The sequence below is a fragment of the Melanotaenia boesemani genome, chromosome 8, assembly GCF_017639745.1.
Source record: "Melanotaenia boesemani isolate fMelBoe1 chromosome 8, fMelBoe1.pri, whole genome shotgun sequence".
Classification (NCBI taxonomy): Eukaryota; Metazoa; Chordata; class Actinopteri; order Atheriniformes; family Melanotaeniidae; genus Melanotaenia; species Melanotaenia boesemani.
This window is the reverse complement of record NC_055689.1, coordinates 6,932,162-6,957,553: the sequence shown is the minus strand read 5'-3', so window position 1 is coordinate 6,957,553 and position 25,392 is coordinate 6,932,162. Positions and strand designations below refer to the sequence as shown.

General features: G+C 39.3%; 2 protein-coding genes across 5 annotated transcripts; one reads left to right on the top strand and one right to left on the bottom strand.

The window, feature by feature from the left end:
- Positions 1-146: 146 nt before the first annotated feature.
- LOC121644824 (putative protein TPRXL) lies at positions 147-8,049 on the bottom strand. 3 transcript variants are annotated; one of them, XM_041993048.1, is made up of 5 exons: positions 7,974-8,049; positions 5,892-6,206; positions 4,740-5,024; positions 4,492-4,658; positions 147-1,636 (listed from the first exon to the last, which is right to left on the bottom strand). In XM_041993048.1, exons 2-5 carry the CDS (start codon positions 6,166-6,168, stop codon positions 1,592-1,594), a joined length of 774 nt encoding a protein of 257 aa, XP_041848982.1. In that variant the 5' UTR covers positions 6,169-6,206; positions 7,974-8,049; the 3' UTR covers positions 147-1,591. The 3 variants fall into 3 exon arrangements, with proteins under 3 accessions (XP_041848982.1, XP_041848980.1, XP_041848981.1); XM_041993046.1 differs by having other exon boundaries at positions 7,611-8,008; XM_041993047.1 differs by lacking the exon at positions 7,974-8,049 and adding an exon at positions 7,494-7,590.
- On the top strand, positions 7,640-25,391 carry LOC121644819 (importin-13-like). Of its 2 annotated transcripts, XM_041993042.1 has the most exons (22): positions 7,640-7,713; positions 8,395-8,508; positions 10,854-10,979; positions 11,143-11,783; positions 11,853-11,993; positions 12,082-12,223; positions 12,306-12,472; positions 12,764-12,884; positions 14,767-14,914; positions 15,708-15,889; positions 15,978-16,004; positions 16,102-16,236; positions 19,235-19,381; positions 19,470-19,550; positions 19,632-19,769; positions 19,884-19,980; positions 20,050-20,102; positions 20,192-20,258; positions 20,428-20,486; positions 20,571-20,660; positions 20,774-20,955; positions 24,985-25,391. In XM_041993042.1, the coding sequence occupies exons 2-22, from the start codon at positions 8,440-8,442 to the stop codon at positions 25,076-25,078; spliced, it is 2,907 nt and encodes a 968-aa protein (XP_041848976.1). In that variant the 5' UTR covers positions 7,640-7,713; positions 8,395-8,439; the 3' UTR covers positions 25,079-25,391. The 2 variants fall into 2 exon arrangements, with proteins under 2 accessions (XP_041848976.1, XP_041848975.1); XM_041993041.1 differs by lacking the exon at positions 7,640-7,713 and having other exon boundaries at positions 8,103-8,508.
- The last annotated feature ends 1 nt before the right edge of the window (position 25,392 follows it).

Here is a 25,392-nt window from a genome sequence, read left to right as displayed (position 1 = left end):
AATTGAACATTTTACGTCACACATAACTTTTGCAAATTAAAGAAAAAAAACTAATTTGAATTCTTTGTTTTGTTTTTCCTCAAAAAGCAAATCCTGAAAACATTTACTATTAACATGTGATGTAGGTTATCTTTGGCCTTATCTAGTGTCTAATGTCTGCTGATAGAGTATTAGGTTGCATCACCAAAAGGGTGTGTATGATTGTAAAGGGAGTGGTTTTCTTTATTTAAATCAAGTCACTGTTCAGAGTCCAAACTTTTTGTCCAAGCAGGTGTGTTAACTCAGCTGACATGCTGGTATTAACACTCTTAATCATTCTTGACAAAGAATTTTGCACAGGTAACAATGACAGAATAATCCCCAAGAGCTCACCCACACACACAACATCCCACCCTTTTAAGCACAGACTACCTTGGGTTTTATGGCTTTTTCTATTTTATTACTAAAGAGGCAAGCGATCATTACATTATTACAATCAATGGCATGTTATTACAAACATTACTTAACAGCAAAGTAACATTTAAGTTAAAACTTGTACAATAGTTGCAGCAAATTTGCATGAATATTCCACCTAAGACAGAGAGAAAACCACAAGCTGTAAAACTCCACACCTACTGCTTCTCACCTTCAGTCAACACTGTTTGAGATCATGTTTAGTACATTTTACAGCGTTTTCAACAGTTAATAGCTTTACAATTTACTCAGTGTTAGATTTAGCAAAGTATCTGCTTGGTGAACATTGTTAGATTTAACATTTAATATGCAAAACAGCCAGTAGATTAAAGACTACCTATCGTCAAACTGATAACTAGTTTCTGACTAGAACTCTTCCAACTCCACATATAACTTAGGCCAACATGGTTAAATTTACTTTCTTTTGTAAGGAAACTTATCTATTTATCTAAAGTTATAGCTTATTAATTTTTCATTTTGTTCAGTTTTTATGTGTCAGCTTTCTGTAAGACCTCATGCAGCATTAAGGCAGCAGTTTGGTTTGAAAGTGCACTTCACTAACAGTTGGTCACCTAAAGGATCATTGCTGATAATCCTGAATTATTTGGGGCATGTTGGAAACTTTCACACATGACTCAAAGCACTTCAAGTCTTCAGCCGGTCTGTGTATCTTGCTGCTGTGCTCAATAACTCGCAGTTCTCAGAATGAATTCATTAAGAAAGCCTATGCTACCTAGATCCACACTACCTCACATGCCCTCTAGGGGGCAGTGTGGTCATTTGTGCCACTTTAAAGTGCTGTGCATATATAAGGAGATGCTAATAATTTGCCTCAGGCAATGAAGAAAAAAGAAGTTTCCACCAGATGGAGGATCTCCAGAAGCTATAAAAAGGAATGTGGAAGAATGCTGAAGTGAGTCTGAAACCTCCTATTTGAGAGATGCACTTTTGAGAATCTTTGTCAAACATTTTCATCACTGACCCTAAACCTTTAACCACAACAGGGAAATCATTAGAAGAGATGCAGCTGTTCCAGGCAAAGTTTCTCCTCACATCCAAATGGGTCCTCCATCAGTGTTTGACCTGAGCATGTTCTCTAAACCAGTGGTGGAAGCTACTGACGGGACAGGAGCCTCCATCAGTAAGTGTACCTGGACAGTGGTGTGTCCTCCATCAGATCATCCTGCAGAAGATACAACAAGACGCATTGTGCCATAATGTTTACTTTAAAATTAATCAGTGGCTTTCTGTGTGTAATACCAAGTAAAATTCGAGATCCTGACTGTATAGTTACATTTCACTGTGTTCCTGTTAATGATATGCCACATAAATAAATAACTAGTATCTCAGTATCAATCTGCGCATTTAAAAAGATTTACAGGATATATACAAACATCCGTCACTTGTCATGCAATGGATCAGAATTTTAGCGAAGTCACTAAAAGATTATTTAAGTTAAGGATGTCACAATTCTGCTATGAAATCAATTTGTTTTATTTCCATTCTTCTGATTTTCTTTTTTTTTAAGAAAGTCTGCTAAATCTTTTGATGTCTGGTCCAACTTTTGATGAGCTATTCTAGAAATCCCATGAGCAGTTCTCTCTAAGGGTTTCTTTGGTCTTTTACATCTCAAGATGACTAAAACGAACAAATTCACTTTAATTTCTTAACTATTAACTTTTGATAGGATTCTCCTGTCTTGTGGGGAATGGACTGTTTAGGTTTTTCAGAGTGGTTGGCAGTATGGTTTATGGTGCTTTGAACTCAGCCGCATCATGAAGATATACGAGTACTAGTACCACCACATGAACCTATGCTTCATTAAAGCATTGAAATGATCTTGTTATTTTTCAAAGCACATAAAGGTTTTAGTTCTAAGTATTAATCCAACTTTCTTTAGTTTACAAGCTTCCCAGAGTCCTCCAGTCGTCGAGGGCTGGTCTCTTATTTATTCCTTGGGTGGGGGAGGCATCTTTTAGTTTTTATGGTCCTCGCCTGTGCTGCAGTCTTCCAGACAACCTGAGGGCGGCTGGGGGTGTTGATATTTTAAAAGTAAACGTAAGACTTTCCTCTTTGGTAAAGCTTTTAATTAAATATCTTTTTAATTTTCATAATTGGTGTTTTATTTACAGTTGTTTCTTTCCAATTCTCTTATGTAAAATCTCATTTTATTATTATTTTTTATTGTGTTGTAACAATTTATTTAATTTTTTAAACTTATTTTAACCCATGTCTTTTATTCAGTTTTTTTATTCCAATTTTCTAGTATCCTATATTATCTTATTTGACTTATTTTATATTATTTTTTAATCTTGTTTTATTTATTTATCTATTTTATTTTTGTTTATATATATTTATTTATTTTTAGTGCTTGTAAAGAAGCATGTGGTTATATCTATGTCTGGGTATATGCCATGAGTGTGTGTATATGAGGTATTGGTCAATGACTCCATTGATCTATCTTTTCCAAAAGCAATCAATGTCCATTCGCTTAACGCACGTTTGACTATTTTTGTGAGCGGAAACCTGGGTTGTCAAAATTTGTGTTCACATAATGATTTTTACCTCTTTTAACAGGACAAAAATAACAGTAACAATGAAAATACGCCAATACTGCTTGAAATGTTCACAAGTGTTTTGTCTTTAACTTGAGCTCTTATCTAAAGTCCCCTTCTGCTAAAAATGAAGTTTTTAATCTTGTAAACTTGCCCATCAGATTGTTTTGTGTGTTATAAATCATATGCACAACATGAAGTTATCAGCACCACTTACAGTCTCAAAAAGGCAAAGTCACATGATAATATATGACAGGTTGGTTCATTTTATAACACTTGGCTTCACTCCAACACAAAGCAGATATTTATAGTGTGTGTTTTCTATAAAAGAGCAAAGCTAAAGCACCACCAACACAGTCAACAGCAGCCTACAGCCCAGGTTTTCCTACAAATTTGATTTCTGCCAGTAAATTGTAGCAAAACTATAAAACAAAGTGAATACATCTGGATACACAGACACAGATGTATGGTCCAACTCCAACTGATTACATGAGAAGCTAAAGCAAGTAACAGGAGAAGTTATCCAACCTGCCTTGCAGCTATGCTAGCAAGAGGCCGTAGCTATTAGCATCCGTGGCTAGGCATATAAGCTGGCCAGAGCTGCCTGTGCTAGCGTTTACCAGTCATAACTCAGCTGTGGTGTAGTTAGCCACCCTAGCTCCTATCATAGACTATAAAAAGTCTACAGCTGCTACCAGCTGTGGTCAATAAGATGGTGAGGAGTTTATTTCAAATATCATGAAATGAACATTTCTGTCGTAAACACATTAAAATCCTTATGTTTCCACTTACAAACACTTATAATTTAGTTTTCCCTTCTTGAGGATATCTCTTACAGCCAAAGTCAGAATATTTTTGAGTGTTCGAGCCCATATTACCATGTTCCCAGATTCCAAATAACTAAATGCAAAAAGTATGTGGAATCACATTCCCAAGCCATTTTAATGCATCATTTTTTTTTTTTTTTAAATATTATATATATTATTATTATTTTGTATGCATAAAACCTTTAAGTAAATTTTGAGTAACACGGATCAGTTTTCAAGGGTTTAATAGCTGCTGGAAATGGACATTTTACCCAAACATTTGGATGTCACTTTACTTTTGTAATTAGCCAAGCCAGATTTTGGGAGTACTTTAACTTTTGACACAAAGATAGAAATGTCCAAGTTTATTTATTTTCAGGTCAGAGTTGACGTTTAAAAACTAAAATATACAGCTAATTTCCTCACTTAACAATGAGCTAAGGTGATGTTTTGTTGATTTGAAGGTTCCTAATGGAAGCAGCATTTTACTGTCATGAATAAACACTTCAGACTGGATTATCTTAACTTTCGGTCCCCAAATGTGAGTCATACTCCAGAATACTACATTTTCCATAATACAGCTGGACTGGAGACCTTCCATTGAATAATTTCCTCATGATAAATGCCTCTATTTTAACCACTTAGACAACTATATTGTAGTTTTTTCTTTATCTTACCATGGGAAGATCCTGCAGCCGATGAAACTCAGGGTGGTTTGTCCTCTGGCGGAACTTGAGGAAGAGAACGATGAAGACAATAGCAGTGGTAACAATGAACACTGAGAGCAGACCAGCCAGAAGGGGGTCTAAAGGGGAGCTTGAGTGGCGGTGGGACCCTTCGAGGTCTAGATTCATAAAAGACCACAGTAAATTTTAAAGGCAAAATGACTAAAAACTGTTTTTTTCTTTCTATCTGGTCAGCTTACCTTCATCTCCAACCTTCAGTTGAGAGGGAACCTCTGCATGTGTCGGTGCTGCAGGGACATGATCTGACGCCAAGGTCTGAGGGGTGGATGCAGGCGGTGGTTCAGACCGTCGCTGTGTGGTGGAAGTGGGGACTGTGGAGCTTGCATCATGCACAGTGTGGCGCGACTGAGATGAAAAGGTGGCAATGGAATTGCTGGTCAGGAGGGCTCTGCCTTCAGTCGCTGAGGTTTGATGAGGCGTGGTCTTCAGAAGAGCCGGCATGGATGAAAGCCGGTCTGCAGCAGCTGAAAGTGAGGATGTGAGCACAGAGCTGTGTCAATTCAAAATGTACAGAGAATTTCTTCAAAGGAAATGAGCATTAGTCTGAGCAACCAGGGGTAACTCAACATTGCCCTGCTCAGGAAAATCGATCACTCCCACTGACATTAAAGCTGCTGTCCAGAGTCAAGAAACCCTTTTAAAAACAGATGTGATCATGCGGTTTACACACAGCTTTTTCAGGCATAAGATCAACATGCTGCAACACTCAGGCCAAACAGTGGCTGGTTTATTTTTCCAAAACCTTTTTACATCTTGAATCACAGAACTAAATGTGGGAAATAAGATTTAGTTTAATTCACCACTTAAATATCTTAAACTGTGCTTTAAAGTAAACTAAGCTATAGTAAATATCTAAATCCTCCACTGGTTAAGTACTGCATTTAACAAAATAACCTGAATCAGAGTAACATTTTTAGTATTTGAAAGTGAGACACTGCAGTGGCAGTTTTAGCCAAGCAACAGCCTCCACATTGTTCTGCAGGGACAGGAAACGAAGGCTGCAGCCTCACTGCCTCATTTCTCTGCACCTAAAAGAGGCAACTGCCATCAGCTGAGGAGTTTATATTTATCTGAACTGTAAAAGGGGAACTCTGAAAGGAGGTCACAACACACATTCTCAGGCTTGGACCCAGTCATGTGGGGTTCAGGGGAGGACTGTGTTCCTGGAACTCCGCTGGCGGTGAAACTGAGTCTGAGATGTCTCTGTTTGCAAACAAGAAGCGATTTAGTGTGTGTTGTTTGATAATCTGGCTCCAGCCTGAACAACGTAAACAGGAAAAGACAAATTGTTGTTGATAATGATCAGTTTTAAAAGCATTAAATCTGAATACCTGAGAGAGATGAAGTACTGAGGTGAGCGGCTGTACTGATGAGTGCATGTGTGTGTTCAGATGTGGCTTCTGTGGAGCTTGAGGTGAAAAAATTAGTCTCAAATCCTGCATCTGTAGAAGTCTCTGAGTTGACTGTCTCGTCTGTCTGGGAGATAGTTGTGGGTTCAGTTGTGGTTTCATTCCCTCCTGCAGGACTTTCTCTCCTCTGTGGCAGCTCATTTCCAGGATCCTCCATCAGGTCAGGAGATGTTGATGTTCCAGCTTGTCTCGGATACATGCCTGCGGTGAAGGCAGCAGGGGGAGCACGGCTCTGACCTGTAAAATACAGATAAATAAAGATTACTTTAGAGAATTTTGTTTTTCAGTGTAGGTTATTCTCAACTCTTTAAGCCTTTTTCCCCTTTTTCTCTTCCTTAAGAATGGCTTCTTGACAACCACCCTTCATGGAAACCATTTCTGACAAGGCTTCAGTAAATATTAGATCTCTTAGTTCCTGTGTCTTAGGAACTTAGTTCCTGGATTCTTTTTACTTATACGGACATTGCTGTCAGGTCCTGTTAATCTGCTGTTTTTGTTTGTTTTCTGAGTCCTGACACTTCTTCATTAGACCTCCAATTGTCCAGTTTGCTCATATTTTTAAGGACAAACTGCACACCACAATGACATAAGTTTTGGCCAGTTGTTTGAGAATCAAAAATCCTATTTTTGATTTTCTGTTAGTCAAACTGTTATCTTTTATATTTTTCATTGAGGGAAACAAATACATTTGAACAAATGATGTATCTTTGAGACAGACTGACGAAGTGACTGAAGGTGTCATTTGGATTTAGTTCTTTGCTGGTCCATCCTTTGAGTTAGATGCCTTATTTATGCTTGAAGGATTCTTAGGTCAGTGTCAAGTGAGTTAACAAACAAAAAACATACATTCCTCTAGATATAGTCAGATACTAGCCTTAACTAAAAAATAATAATAATAAAAATAAATAAATAAACACTGAAATAGCTCCACAAATGAAGTCTGACTGCTTGGGAGTAAAATATAAAGAAATGATGAGTGTGACTCAAGCCTTTTGCAGATTACTGTAGATCAGAAAGTGAATTCAACAAACACAAACTCATCATGGCTTCTGCTCATGACTCATTGGATTATCAGTTCATTTGCCAGTTATTCTATTATGCAATCATGTGGACAAAATATTGAACAATAAGGGAAATGTTCTGCACATCGGCACCGATCAGGATGTAAATAGACTGGGAAGCATGTGAGATGTAACTGTAGTTGTCTAGATTGGGACTCTAAAGGCGCAAAATAGAAACCAATTCTTAAAATACAACAGCAGATTATTATTTATGAATCAATCAATCAATCTCTAATATTCAGCATTAACTATTTTAACCTGGTTCAATGTGGCAGTGAGATGCAACAAGGTGTGCAAATGAACTATGAAAGTTTAAGTAGGACAGACATCAAACATCAAAAGATTTAGGCCCTATGTTCAGAAGAAACTTGATCTTTTGATCAGAGAAAAATATGAATTATCCATCTACTTCCTGCTGCAGTGTTAAATCAACACACAAAAGTAAATAGAGAAACTTATCAACCAGCAGCCTGCAGATCTGTGAATGCTCAGTTGACGGTTTAGCATCGTTTGCTGCGTCGACAAGTCCAAGGCACGTCACAGACTCTCTCACACTCACACACCGGTGATGAGACTCTACCTCTGGTGGGCGACGAGCCGAAAAGCACCGCCAAGACGCAAAACGCCAAATTCATTTCAAATTTCATCTCCTCCACAGCAGGTTTCCCCCTCTGAGGATCTGAGTAAGTCGGGCTGTTCCCAGCAGCTCTCTTCTCTCCCTCTGATGTTGTTTCCGTTACGTGATTTGACAGGGCACATCATCAACGCTAAAAATATCCTGAGGGAGTCGGGCAGAAGAGAAGCAGGGGTGGGGCCGAGCGGCATGGTGGGAGCATAAAAACAGATACACACACACGCGCGCGTGTTTCTTTTTCCTTTTTCCCTTTTATTGTTTCAGCTGAGTGTACACTGAGATCGATGCAAATGAATAATCCAAACTCACTGATCTTTGCTTTTCCAGTTAAAATTATTTGTGTAAATGCACCAGTTTATAGTCGCTGTTGCTCCGTTGCTCCAATCAGACGTCAGTGCGTCAGCGGCGCAACCGTTTGCGTCAAGAGCGCCTGGTGAGCGCGCTGTACCGTTAAACAAACTGCCAGCAAGTTTCACTGCAGTATTTAATAAGTCGTCAGACTTTTTGTCTGAATAGATTAAGAGCACTTGCAAGTGGGAAAAGAAACGTGGGAGTGTTTTTCTGTCCTCCTTTTTTCTGCCCCCCCACAGAGGTCACCATGTCACCGCGCCTGGATGAGCGCACACACGTGTGCACTGTGCGGAAAACCAAATGACCCGCTGCGTCCCCTTTTTTGCGTGATTTTACTGTCTTTGGAATACCTTTTTGATTATTGATCATCATCGATCAGGTTTTAGTTTCTTAGCAACAGGAAGACATCTGAAGGCTGCACCAGATGGAGCCTCCAGCCAGCCCGGGAAAGGAACCGGCGGAATTGGAGTTAACTGTGGAGAATGTGGAGTCGGTAAGTTACTGTCAGTTATCAGTCACTTAAAACTCAGCCGGCACTCTATGTAATAACGATCAAAACACATACTCGATTGCCTATCTTCTTCTGAGTAAATATTCTCGTGTTTCATACTGTTTTGAGTATTTTTATCATTGCGCTTATTTATAAATCAGCATAGTATGGTTGCGCCATTCTGGACCATCTGTAACATGATGCCAGCCATAAGCATGTGCTGTCCTAATAATAACTAACACCAAGTGCTTTGGATTAGTTGCTATGATAACATGTTGTTTTGTTGTAAAATAATAAAATAATTTATCATACAGCAGGTATATATATATATATATATATATATATATATACACATATGTTTGCATGGTTGGATGAAATAAAAAAGTACACCTGCTTACTGTGAGCATCACACATTCCTGACTTCTCACATGCTTTTAATCCTCAGTTCCCCGTGTGCATTCAGGAAATTTAGAGTCAATATAAGACACAATCTACATGTGGGGTAACCTAACAAGATAGCAGAAATTGCAATATCCATCAGGATCGTAACTTTGGAGAGAACTATGTGAAATCCAGGGATTCTCTGTGTCTTGAAAACCTTAAAGGGCTTTGAGCCCCTTTCAATGTAAAAAAAAAAAAAAAAAAAAAAATGATCATAGACATATTTTAGCCTACATAATTTCTAATTGCTTCAATAATAGGTTTGATTTTTTAAAAAAATGCACAATTAAAATAAAAATATTGCAGAAATATATAATTGCAGTCAAGGCATTTAAATTTCACTCTGATTCTTAAACAATTTAAAAGTTTGAAAAAGAGCGAATTGGCATTACAAACACAAAAATTTAATCTGGCAGGAAAAAGAACGATTTCAGACATTACTTATATTGCAGAGTAACACAGAAAGACTTATGATCAACCAATCAACTGGTCTTGTAGCTGCTGGAATCAACTGGCTAAATCATGGTTACCCAACAAATCTCAAAACCCAACACTGCCGTCCAGTGTCCGTCTATTTCACACACTAGTTAAGGACAGTTTAACCTTTATTAAACAAACACAACTGTAAAATTTTTGTCACCTTTCTGTCACTGATTTTAGAAACACAGATTTATCATCTATTACAATATTTTGCCCAAATCAGCTTTTTATATACAACATTTATGAAGACCATTAAAACAACCAAGTGTTAAAAGTGAAATAAAACAATTAAAAACAATAAAGATGAACAACTGACAATAAAAAAAGCAAGCTGCAAATAATAATAATAATAATAATAATAATAATAAAATAAATAAATAAATCAAAAGCATCACCAGACATGTGATCAATCAGACCATTTGATTGGCTGGTGAACCATTCTTGACCTTTAACTGTGAGCTAAGCAGCTAATTAAAGCTAGCTAAGCAAAGCTATCTAAGCTATGCTAAGCAATCTGAAAGTGAAGCAAAAGATGTAGAATTCAGTTTGGCAACACAAAATTTAATCAAAGTTCATATGAGGCAAAAATCTTTCCACTGCAAGTTAAAATATTAAAACACATTTTTATTATCAATACAGGGACTCATAAAATCTGCTGGTCTTCCAATGACTCCACATCATTGAATGTATTTAAAGTATTGTCTATGTTTTGCTTGTTGATTTATCCAAAATAATATATATATAATATATAATACTAGCTTGTTAATTAGCTGTTCTTGCTTTCAGAGATGTGGACTCAGTTGTTTCTGGAAATATATTGCACCTTGTTTACTTTCTCCACCTAACCAGACAACTGAGGTCCCAAATGGAGGAAATGGTAGAGCATTATTTAAATAATGCCACTCCCATTCTAACATGCAACATGGCAGGACATAGCTCCACACGATCAACAGTAAACAGAGATAGAAAAACACAATTATTTATGTTTAATTGTTGGTTTGTTAACAATTATGAACCATTTAAAGAGGCTTGAGGGGACCGAAGCATGAGCACTTGACTCCTGAGCACAGGACTTGCTCATTAGACGTATAGCCTACTTGGTAAAATAAGTCAAAGTACTTGGCAAAGGTTTGGAAAGCACCATGGTTATGTATTAGAATATACAATAAAATAATACATTTCACTGGGAAAAACCATCTCCAACATTTTCCACATTGTCATGAAGACACTTTCAGCCCTAAAAGGGATGATTAAGGGGTTACCCTGTGCATAAGAGAGCAGCAGTATCATTAGTATCATGTGAGGAATTTTGAGTCTAATAAAGACTTAATAAAGGGGGAAGTTTGATTTCTATCAGCCTATCTTCTTATCAATGTTTACAAGAGAAATAACCACTTTACTTTTTATTAATGTCTTTCTTCCTGCAGGCTCTCTACCAGCTGTACTTTGATCCAGACATAGAGCGTAAGAATGTCGCCCAGAAGTGGCTGACCCAGGCCCAGGCCTCTGCACAGGCATGGCAGTTCTGCTGGGCCCTGCTCAGCCCTGATAAGGTTCTGCTCTACAATCTCTACAGTTGCACATTTTTAGTCTTAAATTATTTCTATCATCTGCTAAGAAACATAAGTTGAGATGGACTGGTTGAATGTCAAATCTCCAAAAGGGTTTAAAGCAGCTGTTTATTGTTACAATGTCTTCATGTGTGTCTGGTTGCAGATCCCAGAAGTTCAGTTTTTTGGTGCAAGCACGCTCCACATCAAGGTTTCCTGTCACTGGGGTGACCTCCCCAAAGACCAGCATGAGACCCTGCGGATGCAGCTTCTCTCTCGTATATTACACTTCTCCTCTGGCCCTAAAATGGTTCTGACCCGTTTGTGTGTAGCTTTGGCTTCGATGGCGCTTAACTTAATCCCCCAGGCCTGGTCCCACCCAGTTGCAGACATGGTAAGAGCCTTCCGACCACAGAAACCTGATTCTGAAGATGGCTCTGGCGCAAAGGCCACTCAGGATCCCCATTCCCATTGTCTTGCCCTTCTGGAGCTTCTCATCGTACTTCCAGAGGAGTTCCAGAGCAGCCGTCTGGCTCAAGCTCGCCGCACCCAGCTGAGGGAAGCTCTGGCTGGGGAGTGGCCTGTGGTGTGTCCCATGCTGAGGCAGCTACTGCAAAGCCAGGACTCATCCAATCAGGTGAAGGAGAAGGTGCTCCGCTGCCTGTCCAGCTGGGTGGGGCTGGATGTGCCATTAGGGGAGAGTCAGGAACTGGTTCAGGACTGTTTCAGTGCACTGTCTAACCCAGAACTGTTTGACACGGCAGTGGAGACCATAGTTAGCGCCATCTCACAGCCTGACTGCCAGAGGTGAGAAACATGCCACATTGCAGGTGATGATCTGTTTCTAGCTGCGTGACCCAGAACGCTTGTGTACAGGTACATTGATGCTCTTCTGGGCCTGATGCCTCAGGTGCTGGGTCTTTATGACCAGCTGAAGACAGCTGCTCAGGATGGGGACATGGAGACTTCACATGGTATCTGTCGCATTGCAGTAGCGTTGGGGGAAACACACTCCAGGTACTCAAGGAAACACACTTACAGCCCCCTCTCAAAACCAGACTTCAGGAATTTATATGTTGTGTTTTAATTTGTTTGTGTGTGACAGGGTTTTGTTGGAACAGCTGGATCACTGGCAAGCATATCTGGCTTTGGTTAACATGATTCTGTTCTGCACCGGCATGCCTGGACACTATCCAGTTAGTGAGACCACAAGCTCCCTCACGCTCACCTTCTGGTACAGTTTACAGGTATGAAAACTAAGTCAAGTTATGAGATGAAATCACTTGTGTTTTAATTTTATTCACCACATTTCTCAACATCATTTTTCAGGATGACATTTTGTCCTTTGAGGAAGACAAGCAGACTGTTTACCTTCAGGTTTACAGGCCTGTTTATTTCCAGCTGGTAGATGTCCTACTACATAAGTCCCACTATCCCTCTCAAGAGGAGTACGCCTCCTGGACTTCTGATGACAAAGAACAGTTTAGAATTTACAGGTATGTGAGGAAACTGATGCACACTTTTAGGAAGTTTTAAGATTAGATTTGATTTCATGATACTAATGTTTTTTGGTTAAAGAAATGTCATTGAAATATTTATTTTTAGGTAAAATTCAGACACACATGATTCAGAATACAAATGATTCAGTAATCAAGTTTCTGTTTGGACCTGATGATGGAGTTTGATGACAGGTCAATGTAAGACCCAACTAATGCTAAAGAGATGTTCTTTTGTAGTAAAACATCCATGAGCTTAGCATTGCATCTCTTCACTGGTTTGTTTTACAGGGTGGACATCTCGGACACTTTAATGTATGTATATGAGATGTTGGGAGCAGAGCTGCTCAGTAACCTCTATGACAGGCTGGGTAGACAGCTGATGGACCCGCAGCAGTCAGCGGTATGGCAGGTAATGTCATTAGCAAGCCCCACTACAATACTCAGTATAAAAATATATCTTCATTGTGAGGGACCGAGGCCAAAGATGAAGAGAGCCCAGGTTTTTTTATTTAAAGAAAACGTCTTTTCAAATTAACAGTTCTGGTCCCATAAAAGAGGTCAAATAAACAGAACGTCAACATAAGGAACTGAAAACTAACTGACCTGTTGCAACGAGGGAGACTTTATGCTGGCTGGTCAGGTCAACATAAAATAACTGTCTCCAACCAACTTCACCTAATTCCTAAGAGAACTTAATTAAACAATTTAGACTCTAACTCATTAGGGAAACAGAAATCTAAATCAATCATAATTCTATATAAAAAGCAAACAAAATAAAAAACAGTAGAACACCCAAACCCTTCTTCTTCTATCTTCTGCTGCATTGGAGGAGTCCAATAAGGCCTCAGCCCCATCAAAGGGGATCCATGGCAGCTGGGACTCTTTTCCTTAACAGGCTTGGGCCTCCGTCACACAGCAGCTTCCCAGGAACTGGTAACTCAAAAGGAAATTATATTAACTGAAAAGAAACCAAATTAACAAGGTGACAAGAATGAGTCAACTAAAAGTGTGCACCCATTAGTTAACCACCTAGCAAAGCCTGCTAATAAACTGTGAGATATGAAACAAATGGTAAGTATTACAAATAAAGTGTCTATTGAATTAACTGGAATAAAGAAAAAGGTTACCAGACTGAGCTCAATGTGTGTGGATGCCTAGGCGGCCATCACATTCATTCTTTAGGTTGTAGGTTTTTGTGTACAGGGAATAACGTAAAATGATACCATTTAATAAGAATTATTGCTGTGGTACCAAATTATATAAGTTGGAGAACTTACCAGCATGATCAGTTCTTCTCAGTTACCTTATTGGCATCTTTATCTATCAGTGGTCCCCGTTCAAAGTCAGAAAGTGATGAGGGAAAAAGTGCTGAGAAGACAGAAAAGGGGGAATCCATTTTTTGGGGGGATTTCCATTTTCACACTTGACTTTAAATCAAGGGCTTTCATTATCATTTTTTGTTTTTGTCATTAAAAAAAACAAAATGTACTTTTTCCATTTATTTTTTTTTCGAATACAAGCAGCCAAAATGGTTTTTTTATGCAGGGCGGCCTGGCTCTCCCTTAGAGATACAGTGAGAAGATCAGTGATCTGGGAGCATCTAAAATCGATGCTCCTCCGTATCGAGAGGAGCCAGATGAGGTGGCTCGGGCATCTGGTCAGGATGCCTCCTGGGCGCCTCCCTGGTGAGGTGTTCCAGGCACGTCCTGGAGACCCCAGGGAAGGCCCAGGACATGCTGGAGGGACTATATGTCTCAGCTGACTTTGGAGCATCTCGGGGTCCTCCTGGACGAACTGGCGAATGTGGCCGGGGAGAGGGAAGCGTGGTCTTCCCTGCTTAGGCTGCTGCCCCCATGACCCGAACCAGATAAGCAGTAGAAAATGGATGGATGGAAATTAAATATTTTTAATTAAAAATTTGGCTGAAATGTGTCATCCTTTAAAATGATAGAGTTCTTCAGATAATATCCTCTTTCAATGTCAACTAACAGCAGATGCATCCAGATAACTTGATTTAACTGCTGCAGTCTAAAAAATGTATTTACCTTCAGTTCTTTTGGTTTTAAATATATTTAATTGTACGTGATCCCATTTGTTCCCACAAAACATCTGAGCTCAGTTGTGGTTTGTATAGTAGCTTTTGTTTTAGTAGAAAAGCCTGTGGAGGAGTCTTAGTATCTGCACAAAGTTTTGGTTCCTTTCTTTGTGTAGCAGTCTGTCTGCCACCCTCATGTTTTCTCCTGCATCATCTCTTGTTCTGACATCATACTTTGTTTTTTAATCACCTTAAGGACACTGAGGCTTTGTTGTTCGGCTTCCAGTCCATAGCTGAGACCATAGATGTGAACTACTCTGATGTTATTCCTGGTCTGATTGGCCTTATCCCCAGAATCAACATCAGCAACATTATGCTGGCTGACACAGTCATGTACACCATAGGTACATACTCTGCTGCCTGTTTCCTCTTGTCTTATTGTTTATTGTAAAACCGATGTCTGTTTAATGTATCTTATCATTCATTTGTGCTTGCTTATACTCTGCATGCCTTTTTTTCTTATGATCTGCTCTGTAAAATCCCAAACAGAACCAGGTTGAAGAACACATATGGGTAAAAACACAGCCAAAAGGCCAGCGGTGGCCCTTAGACCATATTGGTCGGTCTGACCCTTAGATCAGTGTGATCCTTGATGGCGGTAAATAAAAAATACAGAACAGCAAAAATAATAAATTGTGACCCTCCTGGTTTCTGCATGTTCTCCCCATGCATGAATAAGTTCTCAGACTTCCTCCCACAGTCCAAAAACATGCATGTGAGATTAAGTAGTAATTATAAAATGACCCTGAGAGTGACTGTGAGCATGCATGGTCGTTTGTTTCTGTGGTGGCCCTGTGATGGAGCTAATGGATGTAAGTTATCCTGCTAAGCAAACATGCTAACTGTATGACAAAAGTTTTATTGCCAAAACTTATGAAACCTTATTTCAATGTAACCGCAAGACTGTATCTTTTTACAAAGCAGTCACCAATCCACAAATCTGCAACTGAACTAAGCTACAGCTTGTCATACAAGCAAAAAATAGTTTTTTTTTATACTTTAAAAGACTGTACAATGAAGGCAGATATTAACTAAGTTTGAAAACAAACAAAAAATAATTGAATCATTGAACCAAATGATTAGAGTTTATTCCTAGCTTTTAAAGTAAGATCTCTCTGCACCTCCCCGGTTGACCAGGGTCGCTAGCTGAGTGGCTGGCTGACCATCCAGTGATGTTGGGTGGCATATTACCCATGGTGCTCCAGGGCCTTGGGAAGGCAGAGCTCTCTGTGTCCAGCGTCTCCACACTGAAGAGGATCTGCAGGGAATGCAGGCACGAGCTGGGTGTCTATGCTCAGGACATCCTCACTGTCTCACAGGTCAGACACAACCTCATCCTGTTCCACATTATCTGTTTCTTTTCAACAATGGTGTGATCACTGTCCCAAAATGTGGATTTTTTTGCAGGATGTGCTGGTTAAAGAAATTCATAAGGTGAGTCACCAGCCTAGATAATTCAATGGTTTTTAAAATTTTTGGAAACATGACTGCATCAAACTTTGTGTGTGTTTTTGTGTTTGTGTGTGTGCAGAGCAGCCAGTGCATGTGGCTGATGCAGGCCTTGGGTTTCCTGCTGTCCGCCCTACCAGCCGAAGAGATATTGGTCCGATTGCACTCGCTGATCACCCCTCATGTCCAGCAGCTGGATACACTGGCCCAGCAGGAGGTAAATAAAAATAATAAATATGCCCAAATACAAAGAGTCACTACTATTACTATTATTTTGGTGCTAAAATTATATACTTAAAAATGTTTTTTCTTAAGTTGTAGCTCCTCAAAAGTGGTTTAAATTTTTCTATATTTCTATTTAAGTGCAATCTGCAGGTTAGCAACCTCATACAATAACTTTTAGATTGGTGTTATATATTAGTACATGTAAATAAAAAAATACACAAACATATAAACAATGATAGTAAAACAAAAAAAAGAAAAATCCAAAGAAACAAACAGAACAGCTCAGTAGATACATAGCATGAAGGAGAGCAGTCAAGGGTGGAGTTAGGTTAGATCAGCGTTTCTCCATCTAGGTCCTCAGGACCCACTGAGGACTCATCAAGTTCTTTGCAAACCTGTTAACAAGCATTTTATTTAATTCAAGTGATTTAAAGTAGAGCTACTTCTAAAACATCCAGGGAAGTGGGTCCTGAGGACCAAGACTTAGAAACACTGGGCTAAATAGACCCACTGGACTAAACACTGCCTCAACCACACATGTTGAATGAAGTAGCTGGCAAGCATCAACCTTTGGTTATAATGCCAAAGTTAGCTGTATTAGTAGCTGCATTAACTTGACTTCTTTATAGCAGCAGACTGTGCAGTCTTCTGCTGCCACCTCTCGATAACATGGTTGTTTCTGCAGTCTGTAGCAGAGATTAACTGCCTGTCTTGGAGCTTATTTGACCTTTAGACCTGCTAAAATAAAGTTCAGCTGGTCTTTAGTCCCTGTAATGCTAATGCTAGCTTCTCCATGCTAATAAAAGAGGGAGTATCTAATCCAATGGGTCATCAGTTGCTGTTATGATAGTTACGAGACCCTCTAGTGCTTAAGGACATCTGAGATAATAGATGATCCAAAGAACAGCTCTGTTAGACACATAAAGTACTGCTCAGGTGTAACAAGAATTTAATTTCCCATTTGCTACTGGCAGCCACTCGGTCTCTGGTGCAGGCATAGAACAATAGTTGGCTTTGGGGATATAGCTTCATACATGTACCTACATAAACACTGCAGAGGGAATCTTTGTACAATCTGCACTAACACAATTAGTCTTAATGCTGAAAATCTCAAGAATATGTTAAAAAATTTACTTTATCATAACTATAACTCATTAACAGATATACATTTAAGGTGAATTGCCTGCATCTTCTATGCTAAACAGCAATCACAGCATGAAGTTAAACATTGACATTTTCTTTTTGTTTTTTTGATGATGTGTGTTGAGCATAAATTTCAGTAATTTCCCTTTCCAAGGTTCCTTGATATAAGCTCCTCCCCATATGACCAGCATTCACTTTAGCGTCACACGCTAGCAGCTGGATATCAATGCAATGGCTGTTTTGAACGTGCACCGTGGCCGATTCATTAAAGAGACACAAAAGGTCATTATTGGAGGAGGCGAGGAAAAGAGAAAGAGAAAGAGAAAGAGACAGAGTAAAGGTCCATTTATGCTGGATGCATAAGACAGATATACGCAGACAGATGGACAGTGTCATCTGTCTCCAACACACGTGTAATTGGTGCATTTTCATGGGCCTGTGGATCCGTTGCTTGATGCAGCAAAAGAAAAACACCTCCGGAAACCATGGGATCAGTGTTGAGCAGTATAGCTGACATGTGACCAGTGAAAGGAACAAACTAGAGAAGAGGAAGAGAAATAGGAGGAGAAAGAAGACAAGGACGACAAGGACAACAACTGCAGAGATGCAAAGAGCTTTTGGAGAAGGGCTGCGTAAGTTTGTTGGCCGGTTGCAAACAACTTTATAGCAGTGCATTACCCCCACCAACCAGTGTCCAACATTGACGTCCGAACAGGCAACGTAAAAGATGTATGGAAGCATGAAGAGCAGCAACATATGACAACGCTTGAAATGGACATACCTAAGGGGTACATAATGGAGCATAAATGGACCTTAAGAGATAAGACAAGGGTCAACATCAGACTGACTTTTACTCACTGGAGAGATCTCAGAGAAAAGACAGGATGTAAGACTGCTGGGATGCTGAATTAGCCTTCATTAGGGGGCACCTCAGTGAGAAAAATCTGCTAAAGTTCAGTAGTGCAGCAACGGTTCTGTATCATTTGAAAAATATTGATGCTGGTTAGTTGTAAAGTGTGTCCCAATTCAGGGTCTGCACACTTTGGAGTGTGCAGACTACGTAAGCTGCAGTGTCCTCCATAGTCTGCACACTTCAAAGTCTGCTTAACGTTCGTGAAATGGGACAGTCTATCTAGCCAACAAGAATTTCCCATAGCAACAACACTGAACGTTGAATCACTCTTCTCTTCTGAGCTCGGTTACTGATTTGCCACTGTCTTGTGCACAATGAATTCTGGAAGAAATGGGCCACAAAGGATCCATGACCAGCAGCCAAGGGTGGATTTGAAGGGTCCTTCATATTCTGTGAATTGGGACAGTGCTTTGCGCACCACAATGACGTATGTGGCCGACGAATCCGCACTTCGAAGTGTGGAGACCCTGAATTGGGACACGCCTGTAGTTGTCTGTTGGCATTTTGACTCAAATATTTCTAAACCTTCATAAAAGAACAAGTGTTGTCTGTGTTTTCCAGTCATATTCCCAACACATCTAAACAATGACAAGAGCACAGACAATAAGACAAAGAAGAGAAATGGATAGAAGTGATGTTGCTTCCATATGTGAACATTATGTTCAAATTATGGAACATTATGGATTCACATCAATTGGACATGATGCCGTGTTAGAGGGGAGATTAAATGCATTTTAATGAGTGTGTTGATGCTGTTCTCCAGTCTGACATACAGTTCTCTAATCAGACTTCAGGGTTTGTCTTCTGACTCAGTCTGAGCTCCTTAGAGCAGTAACATCTGTGTTAGCATGTTCTTGTGTAACACTGACATGGCTTATTAGTTATCATGATGCTTTTGCAAGTCAGTAACATCTACATCCCCTTGCCCCTGCAGCCTGATCTTACCAACAAACAGAGCATCATCCACATCTTGGGGTTGCTGTCCAGTCTCTTTACCACTCTGGACATCAACAGACATGCAGATGACTTTGAGGCAGCAGCTGGTCCCAGACTCACACCCTCACAGAGCGCACAAAACCCAGTGAGTTCACAGAAAATAGGTGCACCACCAAGTTAAAACAGGAGATTTCACCCCCAAAAATTCAAATTTCTGTTTTAAAATATTTTAGGTTGTAGTTGTGCTGCAGCAAGTGTTTTCTTTGATCCAGACCATCCTCAGTAAATGGCTTCATGACTCAGAGGTGGTTGAGGTAGGAGGATATTTTTCTTGCATAAATATGAGTCTGGGCATGCATGATCAATCTGTTTGCTCTCCCTTTCCGGTCCTCCAGGCAGTATGTGGGGTTTTTGATAAATCCGTCCGAACCCTCCTACATGATTTTGGGCCCATGGTTGCTCAGCTGAGTGAGATGCTGGGGCAGATCTATTGCACTTTTCCCCAAGCCTCAGCCCTTGACCTGGCACGCCAGGTACGGCTACACATATCAGAGCCTAAATAAAGAAAAACATAATCCCTCTGGAGTGTGGTGAAGACTCTCTCATGCTGTTGGGATCAGATCTGGTCTCTTTCATTTTTATTTTAGATGGTTCACATATTTTCTGGAGAGGATCATCACATCTCTAACATCAGGAGCCTCATTGAAGCATTGACATCAACCACACTCACTATTTTTCAACAAGGTAAAAGAGAGCTGCAGAAAATGTCTGCATGGTTTCAAACGTAGCTTTGACTCAGCTCCTGTTTGGCAGGTCCAAGGGATCATCCTGATATTGCAGAATCATTTATGCTCCTCCACGCTCAGGTCTGTTGAGTTCACCAGTCACCCTTAATACACATCTACAGCAGACAGAACATTTATCTAAATGCAGTATTTGTGTGTTTGTCTGTTAGATTCTTAAAAGGAAGCCTGATTTGTACCAGTCTGACCAGTTAGATGTTAAAGCACTGTTTTACTGTGGTGAGTATAACCTAATATACAAGGATTTAATATTTTTAGGTTTTTGAATCTAATACAAGACTGTTTTTCTCTTAAACATGTTCTGTTTATCCTTCTTTTAACAAAATGCATGACTCATTATTGAATTTATAATGAAAAAAATCTTTTGTCCTATTCTTTTTTTCTTCAGGGATTCTGTCCATCAAATTTCCAGAGACACCAACAGTAAAAGCCGCCTGCCTGTTCTTTGTAAGTCCAGACTGAAATGTGCCAGATTTCTTTGAATTCAATGGATCACCTACTGGATTATCTTTTCTGTCATGACCCTGGCAGACAGAGTTCTTGGGACACTGTAAAGACATGCCCTTGCTTGGTGATGTGTTGCAAATGGATGGAAAGCTCCTGACAGAGACTGTGCTCCAGGTGAACCAGGCTTTTTGATTTGAGTGGGAAAAAATTGATCATGTGGTACAAAGATAATAATTCAAAATGGCACCTCACTGCCTTCTGTCTTGTAAATTTTCTTCCTTTCACAGGCGATCGGTGGCGGGTCTCCCCGCAGTTTGACGGAGCAGTTCTCTGATGTCCTGCTGAATCTAAACAGACAATGTCCAGCCTTGTTGTCTCAGTGGCTGGAAGAAACATTGCAGAACCCAGGGTTCCCCTCAGCCCACGTCTCCACAGAGCAGAAACGTACCTTCACTCAGCAATTTCTAAGGTAAAATCATTACTGTCATTACAAAACCAAAAGTTAATGATTTGGATTATTTGACAACCCCAACTTGCAGTTATATAAACCAGTCTGTCTTCTATAAACACTAAGAAACAGAAATAAAATGTATTATGTTATTTATCAAAATAATCACTTTACATCCCAGCTGTCATAAGCTGAGAGAAACATACCCCCTCTTTGGTAATTCACACCAACCAAACTGAGGCGTCTCAGTGTCCCATCAGTGTGCGCAAGCTTGTGTCGCAGATAAAACCAGCATGTGGAGACAGCGCTGTTAAATGGAGCAGTATGTTCTCTGATTCCAGCTCTGTTACATCTCTGTGACCACCTCCTCTGCTTCTTCAATGTCTCATTTTTCTCATTTTCTAAAATGAGCCAGTAGGTGGTAGCAATTGTAGTAGTTACTGTTAGAATTTCTTAAATGAAGTTTACTTTTTTTTAGACAATCTACTGTCAAGCTATTTTTCAAGATTTATTTCATGCTGGTTCAGAAGCTGTGCTGTTAAAGTAATTTCTCCACGTACATTGGACTCTTTTCAGGAGCTGTTATGATGAGTATGGCAATGGAAACGAATGATTAAGCTTTTCAAAAACAAGTGATATAGCACACAAAATTACAGATGAGTTGGAGAGAAAACGGAGGAAGAGAAAGGTTGTGAGAAAACTAAAAAAGGAAAATCCAAACATTTTTTCAACTGCTCTGATGGGATATGTGACATCATTATCAAACAACATGAATGAGCTGGAATGGCTAACAAGGACACAGAAGGAATACAGAGAATTTAGTATTATGTTTTTCTTTGAGACATGGCTGCAGGAACATATCCCAGATTCTTGTGTTTATATGTTGCTTTAAGGCAGTGGTTCCCAAACTTGTAAACCGAGTGTTTTAAACCAGGAAACTCTGCAAACTAATTCATGTGAGTTGAGCTTTCAATGAGGTGGACGCTGCTTTAGTAAAACAACTCTGGTATACAACAGCGAAGTAGTTGTGTTCAGGATGAAACATCCCCAAGTGGCTTTATAACTTGTTTGGCTCAATTAGTCTGTAATCTGTCCTCTGGCTCTGCCCATGGCCACCTGCTGGTTCCCAAGCCAAGGGACTGGATCCACTAAAACAACTCAAAGGAAGACCAAAATTATAACACCATAATATAAACTAAAATGTGCGCCAATTTTAGAATACATGTGATGTTAATGATTAAACTAAACTAATGTCAAACAATCACATTGGTCTGCAAATTAAATCCAATATGAAAATATATAAGTGTATGTGTAGTATTGTTCTTTGCAGGTTACCATTTATGTGTGGCTGTAAATGCAGCCTTCACACTGCACAAGCTGCTGAACACAATGGACAATTCTTCACTCTACACAGCAGAAAGAAAGTTCAGTCAGAGGCTTCTGCAAGACAGTAAGACACAGGAAGTCATTCCTGCCAACAGCCAAAAACCTGCTACAATATAATTTCTCCTCAGAGGATTAATAATTGATTTTATACTCCATATAATTTTCATTTCATTCTGTACTTTCATCATGCGACACCGATGTGCAATGAAGATGCATCAGCCTGGTTTGAAGGAAGAGTCACATAAATACAAACCAACATGTATGATTTTGTTTACAAACTGCTGTCAGTCATGTTTTTGGACTGTGGGAGGAAAATGGAGTATACACAGTAAAGCCATGCAGGCGCAAAGAAAAGTTCACACAGAAAAGGCGTCAAGCTGCATTACGAAGCAGGAACCTGCTGCAAGGTGGCCGTGACAATCACTGTCTTTAACCACTTGCCAGAAAAATATTTATATCAGCTGGAACCATTTAAACCACAGCATTACTAAATAAATTCAATTTACAATAAATAAAATATATCTCGCAGTTAAGTTTAATAATTAGAAGAACAACAAACATATCTCTGGATCAGCTAATGAGTGTAGCCTATTTGCTTGTAGCATGCAGGTTATTTAAGGGTTATTTAATATGACCTTAGATTCTATGATGATTTTCTTCCTTCAAGATAAAATATATATATATATATCCACAGTAGTTACTTTAGGGGTTATTTATGAACCTTACATGGTGCCTTTCTGACATCATCTGTAGTGTTTTGCACACCTGATTGTTACAGTCCACATCTCTGTGTGTACGCTGTAAACAGTGTGGTCACCATATTCAGACCGTTTTGAGTATTTGCTGAAACATCCTTTGGTTGGAAGGGAGGCCAGCTGGTCTCCGGTCCTCGAGTGCCACAATCGTGCAGGTATTAGATGTTTCCCTGCTCCAATACACTTAGTTAAAATCAAATGGCTCTCAACGACTTGTTGCCCCTCCTTTTTTAGATCCGCACCCAGATCAGTTAGGTTCACTTATACTAGCATCCAACTTACAATAAGCAATACAATCAGCTCCACAGGATCGACCATTTACATCACACACCCTCACACACCATTCCTCTTCTTCACAACCACAGCCAGTGCACTGTGAGGAAACGATATTTTACTTCTGAAGTGGCTGAAAATTTCATTGACATTTTTAACCAAATTCCTGTTTAGACTTTACCTGCATCATTTTAGCAACAGATTAAAATCAGCAATAGACTCAGCAGCTCCATTTAAAATAAAAACTGTAAAAAGCAGACTGAACCCACTGTGGAAAACAAGGAAATTAAAGAACTAAAACGCAATTGCAGGAGAGCAGAGAGGAAAACCACTGATCTTTTAATAAATGATTTAACAAGTCCTCCATCAGACACTGCATGTGAGAGCTTTGCAGGCCACTTCAGAAATAAAATCTATACTATTAGATCCAATCTATTTTCTCAACAAAGTGTTGATCCTAACAAATCTGAACTGTTGTTTTTACCTGAGGAAACACTAGAGTTTTGTCCTAGTTGATGCTTGGTTGAGTTTTCTCCCAACAGAACCAAACAACCTGCCTTTTAGACCCAATTCCTACATCACCTTTAAAAGCATTTTGTTTTTTTTTTAATATGAGCTTTTTTTTATATATTGTAAACTATTCTCTTCAGATGGGTGTTTTCCCCCCGGTCTTAAAAAAGCAGCTCCTTCTAAAGAAGAGGAATTTAGGCCCCGCTGTTTTTAAGTTACCGACCTGTCTCCAACTCACCGTTTTTAAGTAAAATGATAAAAAAAAGTTGTTTTTATTCAGTTATACGAGTTCTTAAATAGAAAAAATATCTTGGAAGAATGTCAGTCTGGTTTTTACCAAGACTGGACTGGATCTAAGCGCTACCTTTGATACAGTAGATCACCACATTTTAATAAATGTGGGCCTCTCAGGTACTGTTAAACAGTTTTACTCCTATCTCACAGATCGATGATTTTATGCAAGTATGGATACCTGTTCCTCAAGAATCCATGAAATAAAATGTGGGGTGTGCCAAGGATCAGTTTCAGGCCCAACACTTTCATCTGTACATGTACATCTCTTAGGAATCATCAGGAGACATGGCGATGTAAAGCTATGTATCATCAGCATAGCTGTGAAAATCAGCGCTGTGTCTCCTGATGACCTGGAGCCAGTTAACGTCCTTTTAAACTATATTTTAGATATTAAGTCATGGATGGCAATTTCTTACAGTTCAATCAGGAAAAAACTGGAGATTTAATTATGAGTCTTGAAGACAAGAGATCATTTCATCCCAGCAGCAGAATTTCAAACCCTCTCAGTGTGTGAGAAATCTGCGTGTCCTTTTTCACTCTAAGATTTTATTCCACACATTAGAAATCTAACAAAAACTGGATTTTATCATCTTAAACAAATAAATTCAAGTTAACTCAAGTTAAATTCAATATGAACTATTTTTCATTTAATAGTAAAATGCCTCTCTTTAAACATTTAATGTGACTTCTTTTATTGAGATTGAAATGTTGATTTGTGAGATTTGCGAATCATTGTTTGTATTTACATTTTACAGTGTTCCTACCTCTAAGACAATGGGGTTCAGCGGTTGGTATTCATGTTCATTCATTCATTTTGTTTTTCTTCTTCTAGGGAACAAACCAACAAACGTCGTGTTAAGGAGATTGTAAAGGAGTTCTCGCTGCTCTGCAGAGGCCTGCAGGGGTCTGGATACTCTGAATACTAATCAGAGCTGCTGTGCTGTGTGCAGGGTTTGCTTTGATCAGCAAGTTTTAGGCAGAAGCAAAAATGAAGTTAACCTGCCCATAAACAAGCTGAGTTTGTTAAAACGGGATTGCTAATGGGAAAGTATAATACCTGAACCAAATCAGAAAATGCAGTACCTGGACTGTTAGTAGGAATTTTGGGTCTCTGTCTGACATGTTTTTAATAAAAACACCTATCACTTTAAAGCAGGATCATATTTAAAGTGTGACAGTGCTGTGAATGTACATCAACTGACAAAATAAATGTTTTTTTTTTTGTTGCGAATGCATGAAC